This window comes from Ischnura elegans, chromosome 3 (assembly GCF_921293095.1).
Source record: "Ischnura elegans chromosome 3, ioIscEleg1.1, whole genome shotgun sequence".
Lineage (NCBI taxonomy): Eukaryota > Metazoa > Arthropoda > Insecta > Odonata > Coenagrionidae > Ischnura > Ischnura elegans.
The window spans coordinates 121,193,001-121,215,030 of NC_060248.1; the positions used below are offsets into that span (position 1 = coordinate 121,193,001).

Genomic DNA, 22,030 nt, shown 5'->3' on the forward strand with positions numbered 1-22,030 from the left:
TGTCGGTTTGTGCGTGTATTGTTTTGAAAAGTACCACCTTTTTGTGAAGAGCTCTTAGAAATTATATGTATTTTGTACCATTAGAATTAATTACTGGTTTATTTTATGAACAATTTGAAAATATTTGTGGCACAAATATATATAAATAAATGCTGCAATTAGTTTGTATGGTTGAAATTTATTTAATGAAAAATAAATATTTACAACTGGTATATGCTGCCTATTTTAGAGTATGGAGTTTGACACTTGCTGACATGGGGAACGCCCACGGTTGCGTATACGCAACCCATATTTATGTCAAAATAATATTATTAATCATCAAAAATTATATGTATTCCATCGCATGAAGTCTATTTAAATAGAAATGACTCAAAATTAATACAGTTATACGAAAAAAAATCTCTGGGCGTTCGAGGGTTAAGGCAATAGGCAAGATGGCGGAGAATACTGCTATACCTTCGTGTAGTGCCTGTAATAATTTGATAACTTCAACAGATAAATTCATTTCATGTGGCTCTTGCCCGAATATATATCACCCTAAATGTACGGGCTTAAAGGATATATCGCTGAAAGCATTACAGGAATCAAATTAAATTTACTGGAAATGTTTTTCGTGCCGAGTGGCTAAATTTTCCATTGTGAACATGGCGGCTAACAGCGATATCTTAAAAGAAGAACTATCGCTTTTAAAAGGTGGTCGGTATTTCGATGGAGTGGCAGAAAAGAAAACCGTTACCTTTGCTGACTCTGTGAAATCTATGACATCCAACCGTGTCCCAAAACAGCTAGAAAACAATCAAGTGGCTACAACTGTTTGTAGTTCAAAAACGCGAATGATTGAAACATCGGTCAAACCAGACTTGAAACCTAATTTCAATTCAAACCCGAGTGATAATGTAGTGAAATCTGGTGCTTCGACAAAACAAAGTGCTTCAGCTGAATCCCCCGTGGTTGGGAATAAGCAGCATGAAGAAGAGTCTAATGAAGGCTTCAAAGTTGCACGTTATAAATTTAAATAAAATAGAAACAAAGAAATTTCCGTATCATTGGGCGAGGTGATATGTGTGAAAATGATAATATTTCACTCCATGCCGCTAAGATTCTGAACTATGAGCATGTATGTTGGAAGGTTAGACTGCGAAACAACGAGTGATCAAGTTATATTACACGTTAAAAATAAGTTTAATGTAAAATTTGAATCCTGTGAACGAATTGAAGGCAAAAGTGCTCATGCTGCCTTTAGACTAGGTATTGAGTGTTGTTGAAGTTAATAGTGATTGTTTTAACGAAATTTTAATTTAAATCAAAAACATTAAGTGTTGAAGTTTATAAATAAGCAAAGGGTAAGGTAAAGTCAAGGGTAAGTTTTTAGTTTCCTCCTTGAATTTATCGACTTGAGTAGCATTTATGCAAGACATGGCATCGATAAAATTTTCAGTCACCCACACGGGGTATGTAAAATATTTTTTATTGTAGTAAGTATTTTGCTCAAAATCTTGACAACTTTTATCTCATTTTTGTTCTAAAGGTTGATCTTTCTATTTCCTATTTTCCCTTGTCTTTTTACACTATTTTGTAATTGTTATCAACAATGAAAACTGACCATCCTATATATCGGACGCCTTGCACGGGGGTCAGTTCTTGTAGCTTATCTAAAGATGGCTGCTCTTATATTACAACGACAAATTTTTGTTTTATTATTGTATACATAATTATAACATCAAATTAATTTTATTCAACGGTGGAGTACAAGCATATTGTTAGTAACTATTCATAAGAAGATCGTTGGTCTTGACAATAAATAAGAACAAACACCCAATGCCACCTCTGGAGGTGAAAAATGATGCAAACTTACATTTGCAGACAAATTGGCATGTACGCTAACTGTAAAAATGTGAACCTCGCTTTGGAGAAGGAGGAACTTATGACATTCCTCGGTGATATGATAACGTCAGGCTACGCTGAATCTTTTTTATCGCGTTTCCATACAGATGCATGGATTGCGGCCAAAGTATGCACACAGGTTCACCTCACGCTCAGTAACCCCGACCTCATGCTCACGAACCCCGAAGTGCTACTTTCGGTTGCGTCCGACGCGTCTTTTGCGTCGTTTTCTCATTACCGAACCCTGCAATTGGATTCAGCACCACCTAGCACTCATTCCCCACCCTCTTCTTACGCTCCCACCTTCCGATAATATCCCCATTCACTCTGCCACGTTTATATGTATATCTTCCAGTTCCAATGCTGCCTTTTCTCAGAACTTCACCGTTCCAAGGTAAATGGCCCACGAATATCCCTGCTGACCTTTTAACCGTGCGTTCCGACAAATCGTGTTTCTTCATACATTATTTCATATTTTCCCATTGAGAGGTCCATGGATTATGACCATGAATTCCAAGATTTAACTTTCCCCTTTTCTGGGCACTATCCTTCCGGAGCAACGCCGGGTGGCCGGCTAGTACCTATCCTAATAAACCCTTGTTTTGGTCCAGAGAGAATGATGTGCCCACACATTTATCGGAAAGCATTAGCTGTGACCGATTTGAAACTATAGCACGACGCTTACTCTTGAATGACAGCTCACAAAGTGAAGAAAGTGACTGTCTCTTCAAAATCAGACTATTTTTGACAATGCTTGAAGCTGCCTTCCAATTTTTTGGTGTCCTGGAAGAAAACTAATCGATTGTTGAGAGCAGGATACCCTATTATGAGAAGCATTGTGCGAAACAATGTATCAGGGAAAGCCTATTCATTTGCCTTTAAAAATGTCCTTATGTACCACTGCCAGCTATAAGCTCACATTTCAAGTGCACTCCGGTAAAGATGTCTACAAACCTCTCGGCAATTTGGCCCAGGTGGAGATATTGTTGTACCCCATGTAAAAACATTCAGCAAACCCCATGTATTGTTGTACCAAAAAGTTAACGATGTTCATTTTGAATTAGGGATTTTTTTGTTACCATTCCTATTATGCAGCAACTTGAGGAACTTTTTGGTACTGATGACATTAATTTAATGTCAAGAAGAATAAGGTTTCCGATAGAATTATGGATATCACTGATGGCAATTTGTATCAGTGGCTATGCCAAAAAGGATAACCGTAGGAGGATGAGAACAGTTTAACAATAACATTCAATGTTGATGGTGCCCTAATGTGGAATTCTGGAAGAGGTACTATTTGGCCCCTACAGTATTATGTAAATGAAATTATTCCAGAGGAAAGGTTTAAGCTGAAAAATATTTTACTAGCAGTCTCTGGTTTCGTAAATTAGCTCCTCCAATGTCCCTTTTTTGTGAGTCCTTTTATAAAGGAACTGCAGGATCTGGCAGTGAGAGGCATAAGACAAGTGAACCCTAATGGTAATGTTGTGGAATGTCCAATATTTGCCATAAATTGTTCAGTTGATTCTGTAGCCAAACCTAAGCAGTAATCCATCAAGCAGTTTAATGGACGTTTTGGTTGTGGGTACTGTCTACATCGTAATACTCCAACCAAAGATTCTGTAGGGAAAGGGAGGTACAGAGCATTTAAAACCTATCCCTACCGCAGCCATGAGAGTATGTTGGAAGATATGTATGTGGGTGCAAATAAATCATTTGAATTAACTCATGGTTTGAAAGGCATAAGTCCCCTACTCAGTGTTCCAGCATTTCAAATACTGGATGGGTTCGTAATTGATTACATGCATGCTATATTGGCAGGAGTTACATTCAATCTCACACATTTATTTTTCAATCCCTCTTCTCACGGTAAGGAATATTACATTAAGGATAGTTCATTGTTTGACTCTCGTCTCATGGCTACTACTCCTCCTTGGTGTATTTTGAGACGACCACAGTCAGTGGAACACAAGCCTCATTGAAAATGCAAAGAGTGGAGGACTTTCCTTCTTTTTTACTGCTTGCCCTGTTTGGATTATTTTCTGGCCCAAAATATTTTAATAATCTTAAGTTGCATGTTGCTGACATTCACATTGTTCTCAGAGATACTATTTCACAGGAAGAGCTTTCATATGCTGAATCTTTACTTAGTGGCTTCATTCTGGGATACAATAGACGCATCGGTGGAGCAGCAGCTTCACATTTTCACATCGGAAGAGCAGCAACTTCGCACTCATGTTATTGCGGTACAAGTCTCGTGGCGATTACAAGTGCGTCCGGTAGCGGGTGAAAATTCACATGCGAATTTTTATTGCTCTGTTTATTTTATATGTCACCTCAAGATGGCGCGTCATGGTAATGAAGTTATTGAAAATGCTGCAACTGAGGAAGAGAAGGTAAAACGCTCTGATGCCTCTAAACAATGGCAAAATAAATGTAGTTTATTACAGCAAAGCATATAAAAAGCCAAAGGAATTCAATGACACATGTGTTTCGTTGAGAAGTACTGGCTCTGGCATAACTGAGAAATTAGTAATGCATGGAGCAGATACCCTTTGGGCTCTTGTGGGTCCTTTTGAGAATTCCTCTAACAAGGGGAGACCACGAAACCTGCTCCTCCTTTTTCAATGCCGTATTTTTATGGCCTTCGCAATGGTGAACGCATCCCTGAACTAGTAGTGGTTCCGTTGAATGGGCCTTAGTTTGGCTGTAATTAAATAATTTTCATGCGGTACTTTTCACAAGCCGAAATGAATTCTGAATTCTAAATTCAAGAAATGTTATTGGTTAATATATTAATAGCACTGCTGTACACTATACTGTATTACTACATTCATTCAAATCGCTGATTAAATTTTTTTAGTCAGCGGTTGGCCAAGACGATACTTTGAGGACAGTAGCTACCGCAGTAAGAAGGGTGGAGGAAATGAGGGCAACTACGAGTACAACAGCCCTAAAGTTTGCGACTGTAAAGGCTCTCCATACTCAAGGTAGGGATACAGAGGCTGGACTGGTGAAAGAGGCTCTCCACTCTACTCCAACTCGAGCATCTAAAATAGCTGATGCTTGGAAGAAGTCACTGTTGAAAGAAAGTAAGTTCGTCCATCTATACTTCCCTGAAGATGCCCTCTTCTTCATGATCGAAGCCGATTTGTCTCGCAAATCATATCAAACCTTACGAATGCAGGCGATAGAAAGAGGATCATGACCTGCAGATGTATACTAGAGATGCGCGAATAGTATCCTCGAATACCTCGAATACTGAGAGTATTCGATATTCGAGATCTCGAATAATTATGCTCGAAGTACGATCTCGAATATCTCGAATACTTTGAATTTCGCGCCATACACTGTCGCACGCGCGTCGTTGGTAGTTGATTCGGAAAAACGTACAGGATTCTAGCTGTTTACAAGGTCGGTAAAAGCCAGGTCGTGTCACGCACTTGACCGATGTAATCCACCATCTTGAGTCTCTAGCGCGGCGGGAATTCAAATTTTACGTGCATTTAAACGGGAGACATAGGTAAAAGGAAACACGGTTTTCTCACAACGTAATCGATGCAGGGAAGTGAAATTTTTGTTATATATAGTTATTAAAATGAAAATTTATGAAACGTCTGTATATTGAGTCTATGGTCCACGGTTCGACTCTAGAAAAATTGTCAACTCACGGGAAAAATAAATTTCGCACTGCAGCGCTCCGGATGCATGGGTTGTAAGGAACCATGTCTTACTTCCTTATTTAAGAAATCTGTTACATGAAATTTCCCATGGTCATAGATAATTATTATATACTTGCGAACGGGCTGTTTTTGGCCCTCAAGACCTCGGTTCCACTCTGGAAAAATTGTCAACCCACGCGACAAAAACATTTCGTACTACAGCACTTCGGGTGTACATGTACAAGGAACCATGTCTTACTTCCTGATTAAAGAAGTCCGGTATATGAAACTTACCATGATCATAGAAAATTATAGTATACTTGATAATACAGGCGATGTTTGACCCTGAGGACCTCGGTTCGACTCTGGAAAAATTTACAAGCCAAGTGAAAAAAAAATTCGTGCCACAGCGCTCCGTGTGTATAGGTACAAGGAACCATGTCTCATTTCCTTAATTAGGAAGTCAGTTTTTTACCGGCCTTGGCCGTTTAGTGCATGCAGCGCCGTTTTAGGCAAGTTGACGAACTACATCAAATTCGCGGATTAGTGTGGTGAAAAGATATCGTTCGACGTGGGGTACCGAAAATGATCCAGGGAAAAATCCGAAAATCCCCGGTATCCCCCACGAAGCCCCTCAAAAAAATTTAAAATGGCGGGTAAAAATATCGACTTTTGGGGTATCTTCCGATACGCATTGAGCTACTACTCCCGAACCGTTCCGCTCATCGGAAAAATCGTCACGAATCGAGGACTACAATGATGTGGGCTTCACCCGACGTCAATTTTGTTTCTTTATTCCGAACGACGGTTCGGCAATAACGCGTCAAGGTTAATAAGGATCGAAATTTTCGTTAAAATAACATTAAAAAACGGAATATGCCCCTGGCTGAATGCATCAATACACCTACGTTCAAAAAATTATTTTCACCACTTATCATTCTATGCTCATTCCAGGATGAACCCACAAGATGGAACTCCCTTTTTCAAATGATGAGGCGTCTTCCGGAACAGAAGCAAGTCGGCTCAAAAAATCAGTCGGCTTTGGAGATGACAAGTCTGTCTAAACAGTCACGCAATAAAATCAGATACCTTAGGAAAAGTGCAACCGAAAAAAGCAACAACAATCAATGTGGAAAATTTATTCAAAATAAAAGTATTTTTGAAATGTATTTGATATAAACATTTCTATTTTTACATTCTTAAAGTGAAACAGAAGAATAAACGTACGTTTAGTATGCTTTGCGCAATTCTAGTATTCGAGGTATGCCAATATTCGAGCAATTATTAATAACATTCGAATTCGATATTCGAGTTCGAGAAATCTGGAAGTCGACCCATCTCTAATTTATACCACTCTTATGAAAAGGTCCTTTTATCCAAACGGAAGTGTTATCCGTGCAGCATCGCGGTCATAATCACAGAACGTAAGGCTGAAGTTAACGTCCAGGCATTTCTTGACAGACATAACTGTTTCCAGAATCGCCATGCGGCAGGAGGATGTTATGGAGACCTTTTCTCCCATAGGTCTTCAAAATTTACATTTGATCTGCAAGTGGGGGCTTGATGGTAGCAGCTCCCAATCCATGTACAAACAGGCCTCTAAAGACAACTTAACCGACAGTGATCTTATTATGACGTGTGTTGCCCCACTTCAGTTGTACAACAAAAAAGACAAGTGCAAAGCTAGTGGTGTGGCAGAATGTTCGCCCTTCATCTACTAAGTATTGCACGCCTTTAAAGTTATAGTTTAAAAAAAGAAAATAAGGAAAATACCTTATGAACAGCAAAATGTTCAGACATATTGATAGACTAGAAACATCGAATGTGGTCTTTCCGAGATGTGATCCTATTTAAGTACGCCACATAATGATAACGTCAATGATTGACGGTAAGGTATGCAACGCCATTACACACACTTCGTCTCAACGGTCTGCCTTTCTGGCGCACTCCCCAGGGAAATTAACAACATCGACAGAGTTCTGGAAAGGGGAGTCGATAAAGAATAATTTCAATATGGACTTTCAACTCTTCATGCCCATATTCGATTCCTTAAAAGGCTTTAACACGTAGGCTACCGTTTAGAGACTAGCATGGAAAAAACTAAGGATAATAAAGATCTAATACAGAGAGGAAAAACTGAAATACAAAAGAAGTTCCAGTCTGAGATGGGTATTCTGGTAGACTTCGTTAAGCAAGGCAGCGGCATAGTAATGACGGAAATATTGCGCTTCAAGCAGCAATAACCGTATTAGATGAGGAACTAATTAGTCGTTGTGATACAGCCCTAAGAACTCTCTCTCTTGCGTTGACGCAGCTTAGCATACCACGACTATGCTATTTATACAGCTAGATACTATTACAGTCTCTACCCATGATTTTCAATGCCCGTATCGGTTCACCGAATATTGATTCCTGGCTCGGAAGTAATAGCTGTTGTGATTATTCCCACCGGAATGTTAATAGAAGAGGCCATGGAGGCGTGTAATAAATATTTTAAGAGATTCCGGGGAAAAAAAGATTCAGAAAAACCTCCAGAGAAGAAACAAATAAAGATCTTTTCAGCATTTCAATGGTATCGTCAGATCCGCTCATCTCATCCGTGCGGCCATTACCCCCAAGAAAGGATGGAAGTCTGCGCTCTTCTTCAGAATGTTAATACATCCACAACGGACAGTGAAAGCGAAGACAGCGATGAATAAAAATTCAAAGTGAATCGAAATTTTTTTCCGATTTATGTTTAACACATTCGCGTCGGGCCCCGCCGATAGGCGGCGTGCCGTGTTTTCCCAAGGATCGGCCGCCGCCTTTCGGCGTCTTGAAACACTGGTGATCCAAAATGAAATTTTTTTGTCGCCCGCTCGTCACAGCTGTCTCCTGAATTTTACCCGGTCTTTACATAGAACTACATTCTAAAATCTGCCCCCCGTTCTCAAATGTCATGCTTCGGAAATACAATGAAGCCTTCTTATTTTTCATTCACTATGTCATTTGATTCCGTGTATTCCTGACGCGTTTTTTACCCTTTTTCCGTGTATCATGTTTCCACAATTATATTTTTACAATCTTGCAAGTCGCTATCTTCAAAGAAGTCAAGATAACACTTCCTATGTAGCAAACCATCAGTTTGCCTTTTGGAGACACTTTTTGGCTGTGTGCTTCGTACAATGTACCTATTTTATTTTTGCTTTCGCGACATTGTTATTCAAGGTATATATATAAAGGGGAAACGGCAATCTCGTCCGCATAACTACTCGTCGTTTTCAATGGGTTACACGTATTACGACCGCTTTTAATTCATCACTGTTTTCACACTCCAGTTTGAGGATTTTTGAAGCTTACAAAACAGGACATTACTGGAAAGACGGAGCATACATAAGGTAAGTACAATTTTAAAAATAAATATAATTATTCTATTTATTGATTATCTTTAGAATTCAACAATAGTATTTACTATTTATTCATAAAAAATGAATTTCTATTTGTTGCTGCTATCCCGATAATGATTATGGTCTCGTTGTTTTCCGCAGGATAAATAAGAAGTTGCTTCATAAATACCATTCGCTTCGAATGACGTAAAATACCTTCAAGTATACTTTAGATAAAACTTAGAACCAGCTCAATTGGTATGTACGACTTTATTTGAAATGTTTGATTTCAATGTTTACAGCAATATTGAGAAATAATTTAACCTTTTTCTTTATTTTACTCTAAGAAGACTTCATGGAGAATAAACCGAATTCATCAAGAAAGCGGACAAGGAGCGCACTTCGTCACCCTGTGTCTATCTCCGACGAAGACATCGCTCGGTTCTTTGAGAGGGAAGAAGAAATTTCGGATGGAAGTGCAACAGATTCGGATTTTGATGTCTCCTCTGAAGATGAGGAAACCGACGAGAGCTCCGAGGATGACAGTGGTGCAAATGGCGATTGTCAGGCCTCAAGTGATTCAGGTAAACGCATATCCCCGGCAGGATGGCAAACTGAACGGCCAGTTATCACTCCTATTGCTTTTACTGGAAATTCTGGGCTCAAAATACGGCCTCATGTTTTAGATCCAATAGGATTCTTCATGCTCTTGGCAAACGATGAATTTTTCAACCACATAATTTCTGAAACAAATATTTATGCCCAAAAATTGCAGAATAAATCAGTAGCTGATAAATCTAAAATGAAACCATGGAAAGACTTGACTAGAGGGGAGTTTGAAATATTTTTAGGGCTACTTTTTCATATGGGGCTTATCAGAATAAATAAAATTCAATATTATTGGCGAAAAGATGGGCTTTATGAATTTCCCACATTTTCAAAGGCCATGCCAAGAGACAGGTTCATGATCATTTTGCGGTGCCTACATTTTGGTCGTAACGCTCCTGATGGCCACCCTAAGCCAAGTGATCCACTCTACAAAATCCGCCCTCTTTTGAATCTTATCCAGACCAATATGAAAAAAGTGTACTATCCTCAGAAACAACTTAGCTTAGATGAATCGATGGTACTTTGGAGGGGAAGACTATATTTCCGGCAGTACATAAAAAACAAGAGGCATAAATATGGTATTAAATTGTACATGCTAACGGAACCAAATGGGCTTGTTTTGAATTGCTTGGTTTACACAGGTTCCAAGGATCCAAATGTTGGGGGAGTTGGTCACTCAGAAAAAGTTGTACATTCGCTTCTATCTGATTATACTAATGTTGGTCATGCTGTGTACATGGACAACTTCTATAACAGCTATAAATTGTCGCGAGAACTGCTGGGAAAGAAAATATATTCCACGGGAACTCTCAGAAACACTAGGAAAGGCAACCCTCATAATGTTGTAAATAAAAAATTGGCAAAAGGAGAAGTAGTGGGCCAGTATACGAAAGAAGGAATTTTCATATGCAAATGGAAGGATAGAAGAGAAGTTTTAATGATTTCCTCGGAGCATTGTGGAGAGATGATAGAAGTAGCAAACAGAAGGGGTAAAATTTCTAAAAAACCAAGCGTTGTAGCCGAATACAATAAATTTATGGGGGGAATAGATAGGGCGGACCAGATTATTTCTTATTATCCAGTGGAGAGAAGAAGCCTGAGATGGTATTTAAAATTAGGGATACACATGTTTCAAATACTTCTAAACAACTCGCAAATACTACATAATAAATTTAGTAGCCAACACATGAGTCTTCAGAATTTTCGTGAAAGTGTAATCGCCAGTCTTATTTTCAAAAACAAGCCGGCAGAAATTCCAGCGCCAATCCAGCGAAAGGAAAAGATCCATTTGCCAGTACAAATACAAAGTGAAAAGGGTTCAAGAGCGCAAAGAAAAAGATGTCGTAACTGCTCAACGACAGGAGTAAGAAGAGACGTCGTCACGTACTGCCCGATGTGTGATGGTGAACCAGGACTATGTCTTGAACCCTGTTTTAGAGTGTTCCATAACTATTAATCGGTAAATATGTTGCAAATTCCAATTACAATTGTTGCAATGTTTATCCAATTAATGTTTGAATTAATAATAAAAGTGTGAATTGTATTCAAAGAAGAAATATATTTTAGATGAAGTTTTGAAACAAAATAGCGTGTAATTATTTTGAAATACACATTTTTTTAGTATACTTAAATAAAATTTTATGTTTAAAGTTTTTGCTACTCTGGCTTGCATTAGTCTAATCGTGAGACCAATAAATAACACTGCTATGCGAGGAAAGAGCTTGCTTGCCGACATTAGCAGAATAGGAAACATCACGGAGAGCGGTTCACTTCCGATAGGCGGCATGGTAATGACCTGAAAAATTGTTGGTAAAATTGTCGTCAATATTAATAAATTGGTCATAGATAATCATTACATTACCGAAATATTATACGAAACAAATAGTAGGAAATAGAAAGATATGCGCTAACATCTATTTTTGAAAACAATCTCGCCGATCGGGCAGCCGCCGATAGGCGGCGGAGATAATGTTTAAAAAATTAACGGTTAAAAAATGAAATTCAGCGAAAATATTGGCGTAAAATTTGTTTATGTAAAGCAACGGTTGGTAATCAAAAGAAAAAGATTCCCGGTCCTACGTAAAGTCGTGTCCTGAATGTCCGCACCGAATGTGTTAAGTATTGATTTAGCGTTTAACTTGTTAATATTAGAATTTATTTTGAATGTGGGAGTAATCTTTGTTAAGAAATGGTTAAATTGATATTTTACCTTCTTGAAATTTATGTAGTGAAAGCTATATTGGAAGCTGAATTTTTATATCTTAAACTAACAATAATTAATTAACCTTATAAACAATAACTCTGAAGTTCATCAACATATAAATTTGATTGTACATTACCAAGTCTTCTTACGGTTAATGAATGATAACATCGCCGTTCTCAGAAAAAAATTTAAGTTCAATGAATTTTTAAAATTTTTTAATTTTTCCAGTTTTTTTTTCTTTAAAATTTTATTATATATTTCTCAAAAGCAGGTCATAAATTAACAGGTTTGAATTATTATGCAAATCGGATAAGTCTGTGGTATTTTGCCGACTTTCTCCGAATTTGGCCTCATTGTGCGGCATGAAGATTTTTCACTGATTTGCCAACATTTGAACGGTCGATGGCCCACCTAGAATTGCCAGACAACAATCCACCTCATGCATACAAGTATAAAAAACCGCCTCTAATTAAGCCACCTCATAAATTCATAAAAATTATCGATATTTCAAATTTTTATTTCGGCGTATATTTCGAGTTTATCGGCCATGCATTCATAGTGTGTGTGGCAGTGTATGCAAAAGTACAATATGGCAGTTTTCAAAGTGACGGATAAAACAGTGTCTAATTGGTATAGTTTTTGTAGAGAAGTGTGTGACACTTCATTGAAAAATAGTTCTAGAAACCGCCACCGATCCGCCAATTGGCGAATAAGGGGCTCCGGTCGCGCCCATTGTGAATTGTGTTACAAACAATTAAAACCTTGAATGGCATGAAGCAATCTGCTGGCATGGATCGCAAGTACCTTCCAATAATTCATTGACATAACATTGGTACTTCCAAATTTTATGTACTAACCATAGTTTTATTTATTGTCATCAGTTCCATACACCAATTTTTGACTAGCCGGGACACAACTTAATTTTTCAAAAAACTGAATCGCCAATTGTTTTTTACTCAAAAGTTTGAATCTTAGGATGATATCAAAATTGAGAATTATAAGTTACGAAAAGCTTTCAAAGAAACGCACTGTTTACCTACCGTTACCGTTCTACCAAGCGTAAAAAAAACCGAGCCCACCTCCCTTCTTGCGAAGCCAGATGGAAAAAAAAATAGATGTACGACTTAGTTTCTGATGATATTAAGGAAACGTTAAATTTCCCACCGTTTTTATTGAATCTCAATCTATTGATTAGTTACAGCATACATTTGACTTTTTTATTGAAATTATATAAGTAGCTCAACGATTTCAATTTCATTGCAGGCGCCTGTATCAGGAGCCAGAAAGGGGAATAAGCGAATACTGATTTTGAAGAATACTGAATACTGCTGATCAAGACCCAACGTCAAATTCATCGACCGCGATTCTTCCGGACCATCTCTTCCAACCTCGGCCGCTAGCCGATGATCCACCCACACCTTCTTCTGTTCCCGATTCCGTCCCGGATCTCGAAACAGCTATGACTTCCACTCCCGACCTTCCCGCGGTGGACACTTCCCAGCAACCGTTCCAGCTATCCCCCAACCACCCTCCCCAAATTTCGAGACAACCTTATGCGTTCTGGGGGAGAAAAAGATATTTCAGTTTTGGATCCACATCGGAATTCACCGTGCAGATAAGCCTTTTTGTATACATTGATGTATTTCTCATTCTAATTAATGCGCCATTCTCCATACCATAATGGCATACCGATTTCCAAGAGCATGATAACTTCTAATTATTTTCTGTACATGTTAATGAAATTAAGATGCATGCTTTTATTTTGTCCATCGAAGAAAATTTCACACCAATTGCGTGATTAATTTGCATTTCAATGCATAAATTACAGAAATTTGCACTTAAATTCATTGTTCTGGTGGCAAATATGTATCATCAATGCGCTTGATAATTTTGAACTAATACATGGACTTTTATCACACGTCCATTAATAAATCCTGAGTAGGTAATGCATTAAAGCTGATTTTATTTTTTGTAAATTTTTTAGCATTGAACTTTTGGTTTTTCACTTTACAAATGTGAAATGATTTCCTTATATTTCCCGTTTGTAACATATTCATGTGGGAGGGACCAAGATCAATTTAAGTTTAGGTCAACTTATTTTTAATAAGTACACCCCATGATATTTTAAGTATGTCTGTACGAGTAACAAAATATATATGTATAAAGGGTATTCAGACGTATTTGAAGAGCAATTTGCTATCATGGGTAGCATCTGTAAGTACCTTCCAATTATTATTGACATAACAAGAGTACTTCTGGATTTCTTGAATTAAATTTTTCTATTGTTATCAGTTCCGCGCATCAATTTTTTCATTGCCCGGGCACATTTTCATTTTTTTAAAGCTGAATCGCTAATTTTGTTTTGATTCGAGGGGTTAATTCTTAGGATGATACATAAATTAAGCATTAGAAGCTACGGACCGCTTTAAAAGAATTGTTAAGTTATCTACCGTTTTCCAGGCGTAAAAAACCGAGCCTACTTTCCTTCTCACGAAGCCAGATATTTAAAAAATTATATGTATGACTGAGTTTCTGATGATGTTAAGGAAACGTTATATTAATTTCCCGCCCTTTTTAGTTTATTTTATCACAATCACAATTTTACTTTTTTACTTTATGCACCCGTTTAGAGAGTATTCCAGAGATTCGAAGTGTACCCACTTAATCTTCACCGCCTTTGATCCTTTGGGTGGTATGTGCACTTTCTTCTCCCTGACATACCTGTCCCTCGGGCCCTTGACTTTGGAGGGGAGCTCTGCCTCGGGGATATTTCCTGCCCTGCTTTAGAACCTTTACATGTGCTGCCAGAGTAACAACTAGAGAAATAGACCCTGAGCTCGCTACAAGCCATCTCTGGCTTCCGACCCGTGCACCCGATCGTACAAGAAATACATTCCTTGCTGCTGACCCTTACGAGAAAGGATTTTGGAAATGCTTAAATAAATGATTATTTCAAAACCTGTTTTTTCCGAGTTTAAAATCATCTGCGATCTTTCGCGGCACAAAAAATAAAATTAAGTTTTTTTACGAGCCGCGGCTACTCCCAGGGCTAATGGAATGCCGTGACACCGCGTGCATTACAAAGTGCAGTGAATGTATTTTCTTTGTCGCGGATAACTTAAGTCTTACTTATAGTAGTAGTATGTGAATTTAGGTGCGTCGACGGCTAAGTCATTTCGCACCACTACTGTTTCACTTAATTTCAAAACTTATGTAGAAAGGACTACTCTACCGGTTTACGGGTATCTCCAGTACTAAGGCACTCCAATCCTACTTCTCAACCATAGTTCTTCCGGTGATCAACTATTGCTCCCCAATTTGGTCAATGTCTGCTCCCCACTAATCTTGCCACCCTTAAGTGTTACAACTTTTTTTGCAAAAATTGTAAAATTTAGAAACCCAAATCTCCGCGAGTCACCTACTAGTGCAGTTTTATCCTCTTTATCCGTCCCTAGTCTATCCCTTCTCCGACTTCAATCAGCCATCAAATTCATTTATAATACCCTTAACTCCCACTTCGACAGTCCTGACATTGTTTCCTTCCTCAACATTAGAGTACCTTCCCACCACACCTGATCTACTTCTTTACTCCACATTCCTACACCCAGGCTATCTGTAATTAAGCGCTCACTTTTCCATAGGCTTTCCTTTTCAATAAATACTCTACCCGGTGATATTGATCCGTTTGGTCTGACACTTAAAAATTTTACTCATCGGGCATTAACATATTTATCGCATAAATGACTAGATAGCCGGATAAATGTTTGTTTTTCTTTTTTATTCTATTTAAATTTGTAACAAATAATTATTCTTTAATTATTTAACATTTGTTGTTATAAGTGCACTTTAAATTGCCAGTATTGCTGTGTGTGTACCTCTTTATTATAATAAATAAAATAAATAAAGAGAGCCACTGCATACGATGTCTTCGTACAAAGAGTGAGCATAATCAGATTTCATTAAATATATTTATTTCTTTGAGGACCTGAAATACATAATTTAAGTTTATTTTAAGGAACCACGTTGTCAAGAGAGTAAAAATTTGATAAAAAAAATGTCCCGTCCTCACTTTAAAAACACGGTTAGTTAAAAAATTTTGTATAAAAATGGGCAAATTGCCTCTAAATTCCCACTCACGTAGTACGCGTAAAATCTTGAGTCGTAAGCCTTCTCCAAGGCAAAGAAGACACCGACTACGTGTTGGCGGAGCAGGAAGGCTTCTTGGATGAAATTTTCAATTCTAACCAAGTGGTCCATGGTGGAACGGTTCCGTCTGAATCCGCATTGTATGCTAGAGAGAAGTTTTCGACGCTCAATGCAATTGCTTTTAACATTAGGCGTTGAAGTAGAAACCTACTGCTCTTCAATGCTCATTGTCAAACTATTTCAAATGTGAATGTTGCCTTGTTTTGTAGATGTGTAACTGTTATTTTATTTTTTTTAATTATAAATAATACTTAAAAGTTAGTATGATTGTTAGTTTTTATTCAAAAGAAACATAGTATTTATTTTCAGGATATGCGAGTAAAATTATCACTGTTTACTTGTGGTGACGTATTTGAATGTCCATTTTTGTTGCTCATTGCTAGTGTTGCCATTATCTGGCATTTATCTACACTTTTTCGTTCTGCCCTCTGTGACAAGAAGGAATACTACGCTAAGGAAAAATAGGGGTGGAAATACCTTCTCTACACCCGGTTGTTCACATTCCATGGGCACAACCCAACACGATACCTACCTGAAAATCGACTCCAGGCTCAAGAATTTGCAATTGCAGTCACCGAAAATGAGTTCAGGCAAATATCAAGATGTGAAATTGCAGCAGACTCAAATTGCTATCCGACAGAAATCAAACGATGTTTGTTCCAGTTCCTACCACTAAACATGCATGTATGCCACTGCAATTAGAAAGTAGTTAAGTTAAAGGAATATTAACTGGATATTCCTTGGAATTTCAAAGGCGTCGCCTTATATTTACAGAAATGAGTCTTCCATCATTGAGTGGAACAATGACCAATCCTGGTTCTGAGTTTTATCATCTCGTCCCCTAACAGCAAATATCCTTTTCGCTACTTATTTCACCAGTTTCAGAGGTGTAATGATCCAGCCCACTTATCATCACCACATTTCCCTTCTCTTTATGTGTTTTTATTATCCTTTTCCATGTTTCCTTTAGTTCAGTTAAGTGCGAGTGCATTTGGGTACCAGCCAAATTTTTATTCAGAAGTAAATCAGGGAAGTCTATTAGCCGTAATGTCCGATGTAATTAATTTCGTGTCAAGCGAAGTAGTTTCCATGGCCAGGAGACGAATCGTCTCGCATCAAGTGTAGTGTTCCGCGAGGGCCTACTTGGAAATGATAGAGACCGACGAGGTTCAAAAGGGGAGTACACGGGAGAAAAACGAGGCCGAAGTCTTCGCGGAGTACCTCAACAAGTTAACCGTCGAGAGGAAGGTGGAGGAGAGAACAAGCGATGCTCTCCACAAGTACCGCGAAATGGTCGAGAGTACATACACTGAACTTCTTGAGGATACCAGGAAGAGGAAACGTCAAACCATTCTCCAATGAACCGAGAGGAATCCACGGGAGACACAGAAAATTCAAGATTAGACTATGAAATCTTTACCAATTATTTGTGAAGTCATTATAACCAGGGAAAATTTAACTCATGTAAATACAAACAGAATTGATTTAACAATTACTTTTCACAGAATTCGGACATTAGTTGGCTGATGATGATTTGTGACTGGCAAAAGCAGCTGAGGCGACATTTAGGAGTACTCGCCGCGCTACGCGCGGTGACGGCGGAGGCGGTGCCGGACCGCGCCCTAATTATCAAAGGGTGATTAATACGGTTCAGACAGGGTGAGAGTACCGCGCTCAAATTAGACGGACCCCAAAGTTTATTCAGAAGTAAATCATGGAAGTCTATCAGCCGTAATGTCCGGTGTTATTAATTTCGTGTCACGCAAGTTAGCTTCAATGGCCAGGAGACGAATCGTCTCTCATCAAGTGAAGTGTTCCGCGAGGGCCTACTTGGAAACGATACAGACCGACGAGGCTCGAAGAGGGAGTACACGGGAGAAAAACGAGGCCGAATTCTTCGCGGCGTATCTCAATTAATTTAATCGTTGAGAGGAAGGCGGAGGAGAGAATAGGCGATGCTCTTCACAAGTACATCGAAATGGTCGAGAGTTCTTACGCAAATCTTCTTGAGGATACCAGGAGGAGAAAACGTCAAACCATTCTCCATGGTTTCTCCAGGCGCTTAGCACCACTAGAACTTCTCAACGAACCGAGGAGATCCACGGGAGACGCAGAAAATGCTAGATAAGGCTATGAAATCTTTACCAATTATTTGTGACGTCATTATAACCAGGGAAAATTTAACTCATGTAAATACAAACATAATTGTTTTAACAATTACTTTTCACAGAATTCGGACATTAGTTGGCTGATGATGATTTGTGACTGGCAAAAGCAGCTGAGGCGACATTTAGGAGTACTCGCCGCGCTACGCGCGGTGACGGCGGAGGAGGTGCCGGACCGCGCCCTAATTATCAAAGGGTGATTAATACGGTTCAGACAGGGTGAGAGTACCGCGCTCAAATTAGACGGGCCCCAAAGTTTATTCAGAAGTAAATCATGGAAGCCTATTAGCCGTAGTGCCCGGTGTAATTAATTTCGTGTCAAGCGAAGTAGTTTTAATGGCCAGGAGACGAATCGTCTCGCATCAAGTGAAGTGCCCCGCGAGGGAACACGGGAGAAAAACGAGGTTGAATTCTTCGCGGCGTATCTCAATAAATTAACCGTCGAGAGGAAGGTGGAGAGAATAAGCGATGCTCTTCACAAGTACATCGAAATGGTCGAGAGTACTTACTTTAATCTCCTTGAGGATACCAGGGAGAAAAAAATGTCTAACTAATCTCCCTGCAGAGGTGCTCAGCACCGCTGTAACTTCTCAACGAACCGACAGGAATTCACGGGACACGCAGAAAATTCAAGATTAGGCAATAAAATATCTACCAACTATTTGTGAAGTCATTATAACAATGGAAAAATTTAACTCATGTATCATAATTGATTCAACAATTACCTTCAACAGATTTCGGAGATGAGATGGCTGATGATGATGATTTGTGTCAATTACCTGTCACACGGAGTCCTAAGTATGTCCAGGTTTTTGCTTCCTATGCACCGTTGCTTATGGCACATAATCAAAGCAATTTTCGTACTCTTGCGCCTCCTCGAAGCGCTAAGTCATCTGCCTTCACACCTCAGACAGCAGCTTTGCCAGCCACTCAGAAGCCTACCTATGCCCAAGTTTGCGCTTCGCCTTAAACCCTGCTTAAGCAGTATAAGCAGGTAAATTTTCGAGTGGTGGCCTCTCCTCTAAGAATTGTGTAGAATCTGAGGCTAAGCTGCCCAGCCAATCAATGTCTTGTCTACCTCGTAATTTTATGCCTTCCTCTCCTTCAATAAGCTCTCAAATTTCTCTCACTTCATCACTTTCCAAATACTGAGACTCTTAAAAAATCGCCTATCAATGTTAAGTTGACTCCCTCTTCACATCCACCTCTTATTTCTAGAGTTTCTTCCCATATTCATTTCAAAGGGCTTTCAAAGAAGTTAAAAGTACCTTCTAAATCCATTCTTTCTCAGGAGCCATCAAGTCTAAGGGTGGGCAACTTTCGTGATCACACATCCTTCTTCACCTCACAGATCTTTCCCTATATTTCAGTCCCAACAGCTAATCCTTGGGCCACCCTCAGTTCATTTAAACCTCCTTCAAGTGATTATATTTCAGTGCTGAGTATGCCAGGTCGTTCCAATGAATATCAGTCTGTTAATGCAAGCCATTATCATTCTTCCATTCAAAGGTCTGCTTCAAAATCTGTCACACTGTTCAATCAGCCATTTCCAAATTCCTCGATCTCTGTGCCTATTACTGCTCCACAATATAGGTAATTGACTAATAAATTTCTTTGTAGGAGAAATGGTGGCTCTACCAAAATATTATCTAAGTGTTCATATCCACGTTTGTGCCCTGAATGTGATTAAAATTTACTCCAGTAAATCCTCTTTTTAGAGGCAAAGAAGCATTTGTGGTAAAACAACTGACAAAATCCTTTATCCAAGGGTATGCTCTTGTTGCCATGTTTCGTATTCCAGTAACTCTTCTTTCTGAAGACATATCAAATGTTGTACAGCAAAGTCATCCTACATTACTTGCCCAAAATCTAATTGCGAGGTTAAGTTTCAAAGCCACTCGGTCCTGATGGATCACTAGCAAATCGAGCACCAGGAAAATATTGCCATAGAGGAGTATAATTTCAGATCTGACCGAATTTCAAACCTGGAAAAAGCAGCACTGTGATAAAAATCTAATTTCACAGGTAAAACATTCGGGAAGCTTCACATGTGGAGAAATGAAGTCCTCTTATTACATTTGTAAATTTAATAATCACCATAAAGATACTGCTTTATCTAATAAAACTAGTAGAAAGAGGAAGTTTGGAAAATGCCTAACTCTGATTGCTTGGCAAGAATGATTGTTAAAGAGTCAGACTCCAGTATTATTGGAAACGGAAAGTCAACAGAAGATTGGATGACTTGGCTCACAACCTTTTCAAAATTAATAAGACAATTAATTTAGCATTAACATATAAGAGAAAGACCGAAGAACCACCTTTGGGTTTCCTTGACCTCAAAGGTAGTCGACATGCACGGGCTATGCACGTTCCAGATGCCGACATTTTACAGATTGATGTATTAACGTGGAAAGTAAAAAGCCAGTCTGACCCAAAACTTTCCTTTGAGATTACTTTAGTGAATAAAGTTTGCCACATACCAGACCTGTGCTTCGTCAAGTGTAATGAGCATTCTTGTTTTAGCTTGTGTTCTCATATGTACAAATGCCCTTGCATGGATGGACACTTACTATGTAAACAGATTCATAAATTGCACTCATTTATGATACGAAATAACCCAGTTCCTCTTTCCTCTGAAGAAAACAATAGCGCATGCACCTTCAGTAATTTGTTTCGATCAATTCTGAAGAATGAACCAGCTGATAAAGTTATTCGTAAAAGCTGTAATGAAGATTGGGTTAAGTCAATTGGTGACCTTACTTCTAAATTGAATCGCTTAATATCTCATCCTGCCACTGAACCTTTACTCCATCACATAAATAATACTCTCAAGTTACTGGTTGACAGAAGTGAGGGATTAATTCAGAACCAGGACCACTTAGAAAAACCTCCTTCGTTACCACATTAACCTCTTCCCCCAAATTCTAAAATGCCTTCTCAGCAAGGCCTCTTCCAAACTGTGAAAATCCGCAAACCAGCTATCCATCGCTTTCGCAGGCCCAGTCCAAGGAAAAATTTCTTCAGGATAGGATCGGAAATTAGAACTTTATTCTGCAGTTAAAGGATGATAAAATGGATTCCTCATATTGTTTCACTGAACCTATTACATCAAAACAAATAGTTTAAAATCGTTGTTCCAAGTTGGTCCATCTTCAATCAATGAACTCCATATAAAATCATACTCATGTCAATCGAGAAGAAAGAGAAATTTTGCTCTCTGTCGCCCCAGTTTTTCATCCAGGTTGGCTCTATGACACCATAATTGCAGCTGTCTTTCATAAAATCCTTGTTCTGAGAACAGAAGTGTCATTTGTGAATTCAGCTATATCTCAATTTGTTTTAGGAGATATTTCACTCGATAGACTACTATTTATATTTACTGAATTACTCTTGAATGGTTTCTCTAAAATAGTTATACCAATTAATCCAAATGGCAACCACTGGATGTTGCCTTAGTATCCCGGAGGAGAAAATTGTATCATTCTATGATCCTGCTTCATCAGCTATCAGAAATTGTTACATGGACCCTATAAATATATGGAGTAGATTTCTATCCCTTAAGACAGGCATGAAATTGGATGGAGGTTAAACACTCCTAAACACTGTTTGCAGAAAGCCACAATCGTGGTGTATTTATTTCTTGGTATGGTGAAAGGATATTACTTGAGGAGTCCACAGAACATAATTTCTGTACTGATAAATATCGCCAATATATGTTCACAGTGATCACAGGAAAACGAAACATGAAAGGATGTGTAGTTGAGAGCTGATAATTATTTTCCCAACTCTATGGTTTGTTGGGGATCTTAATATGTTGTCATTTCTTTCTTGTTCTTCTGTATTTCTTTCTCTTGGCAATATCTCAGTGGACTTGGTAATATAGAACATTTTCCGGTTGATAAGTATAATAATATATATTGAGAAAGATGGGCAGCT

The 22,030-nt window shown here is 38.6% G+C and overlaps 1 protein-coding gene across 3 annotated transcripts; it reads left to right on the top strand.

The window, feature by feature from the left end:
• The first annotated feature begins 8,761 nt into the window (after positions 1-8,761).
• On the top strand, positions 8,762-11,633 carry LOC124156448 (piggyBac transposable element-derived protein 4-like). 3 transcript variants are annotated; one of them, XM_046531009.1, is made up of 2 exons: positions 8,762-9,169; positions 9,259-11,633. In XM_046531009.1, the coding sequence occupies exon 2, from the start codon at positions 9,267-9,269 to the stop codon at positions 10,974-10,976; it is 1,710 nt and encodes a 569-aa protein (XP_046386965.1). In that variant the 5' UTR covers positions 8,762-9,169; positions 9,259-9,266; the 3' UTR covers positions 10,977-11,633. The 3 variants fall into 3 exon arrangements, with proteins under 3 accessions (XP_046386965.1, XP_046386967.1, XP_046386968.1); XM_046531011.1 differs by having other exon boundaries at positions 9,262-11,633; XM_046531012.1 differs by having other exon boundaries at positions 8,762-8,923; positions 9,074-11,633.
• Positions 11,634-22,030: the final 10,397 nt, after the last annotated feature.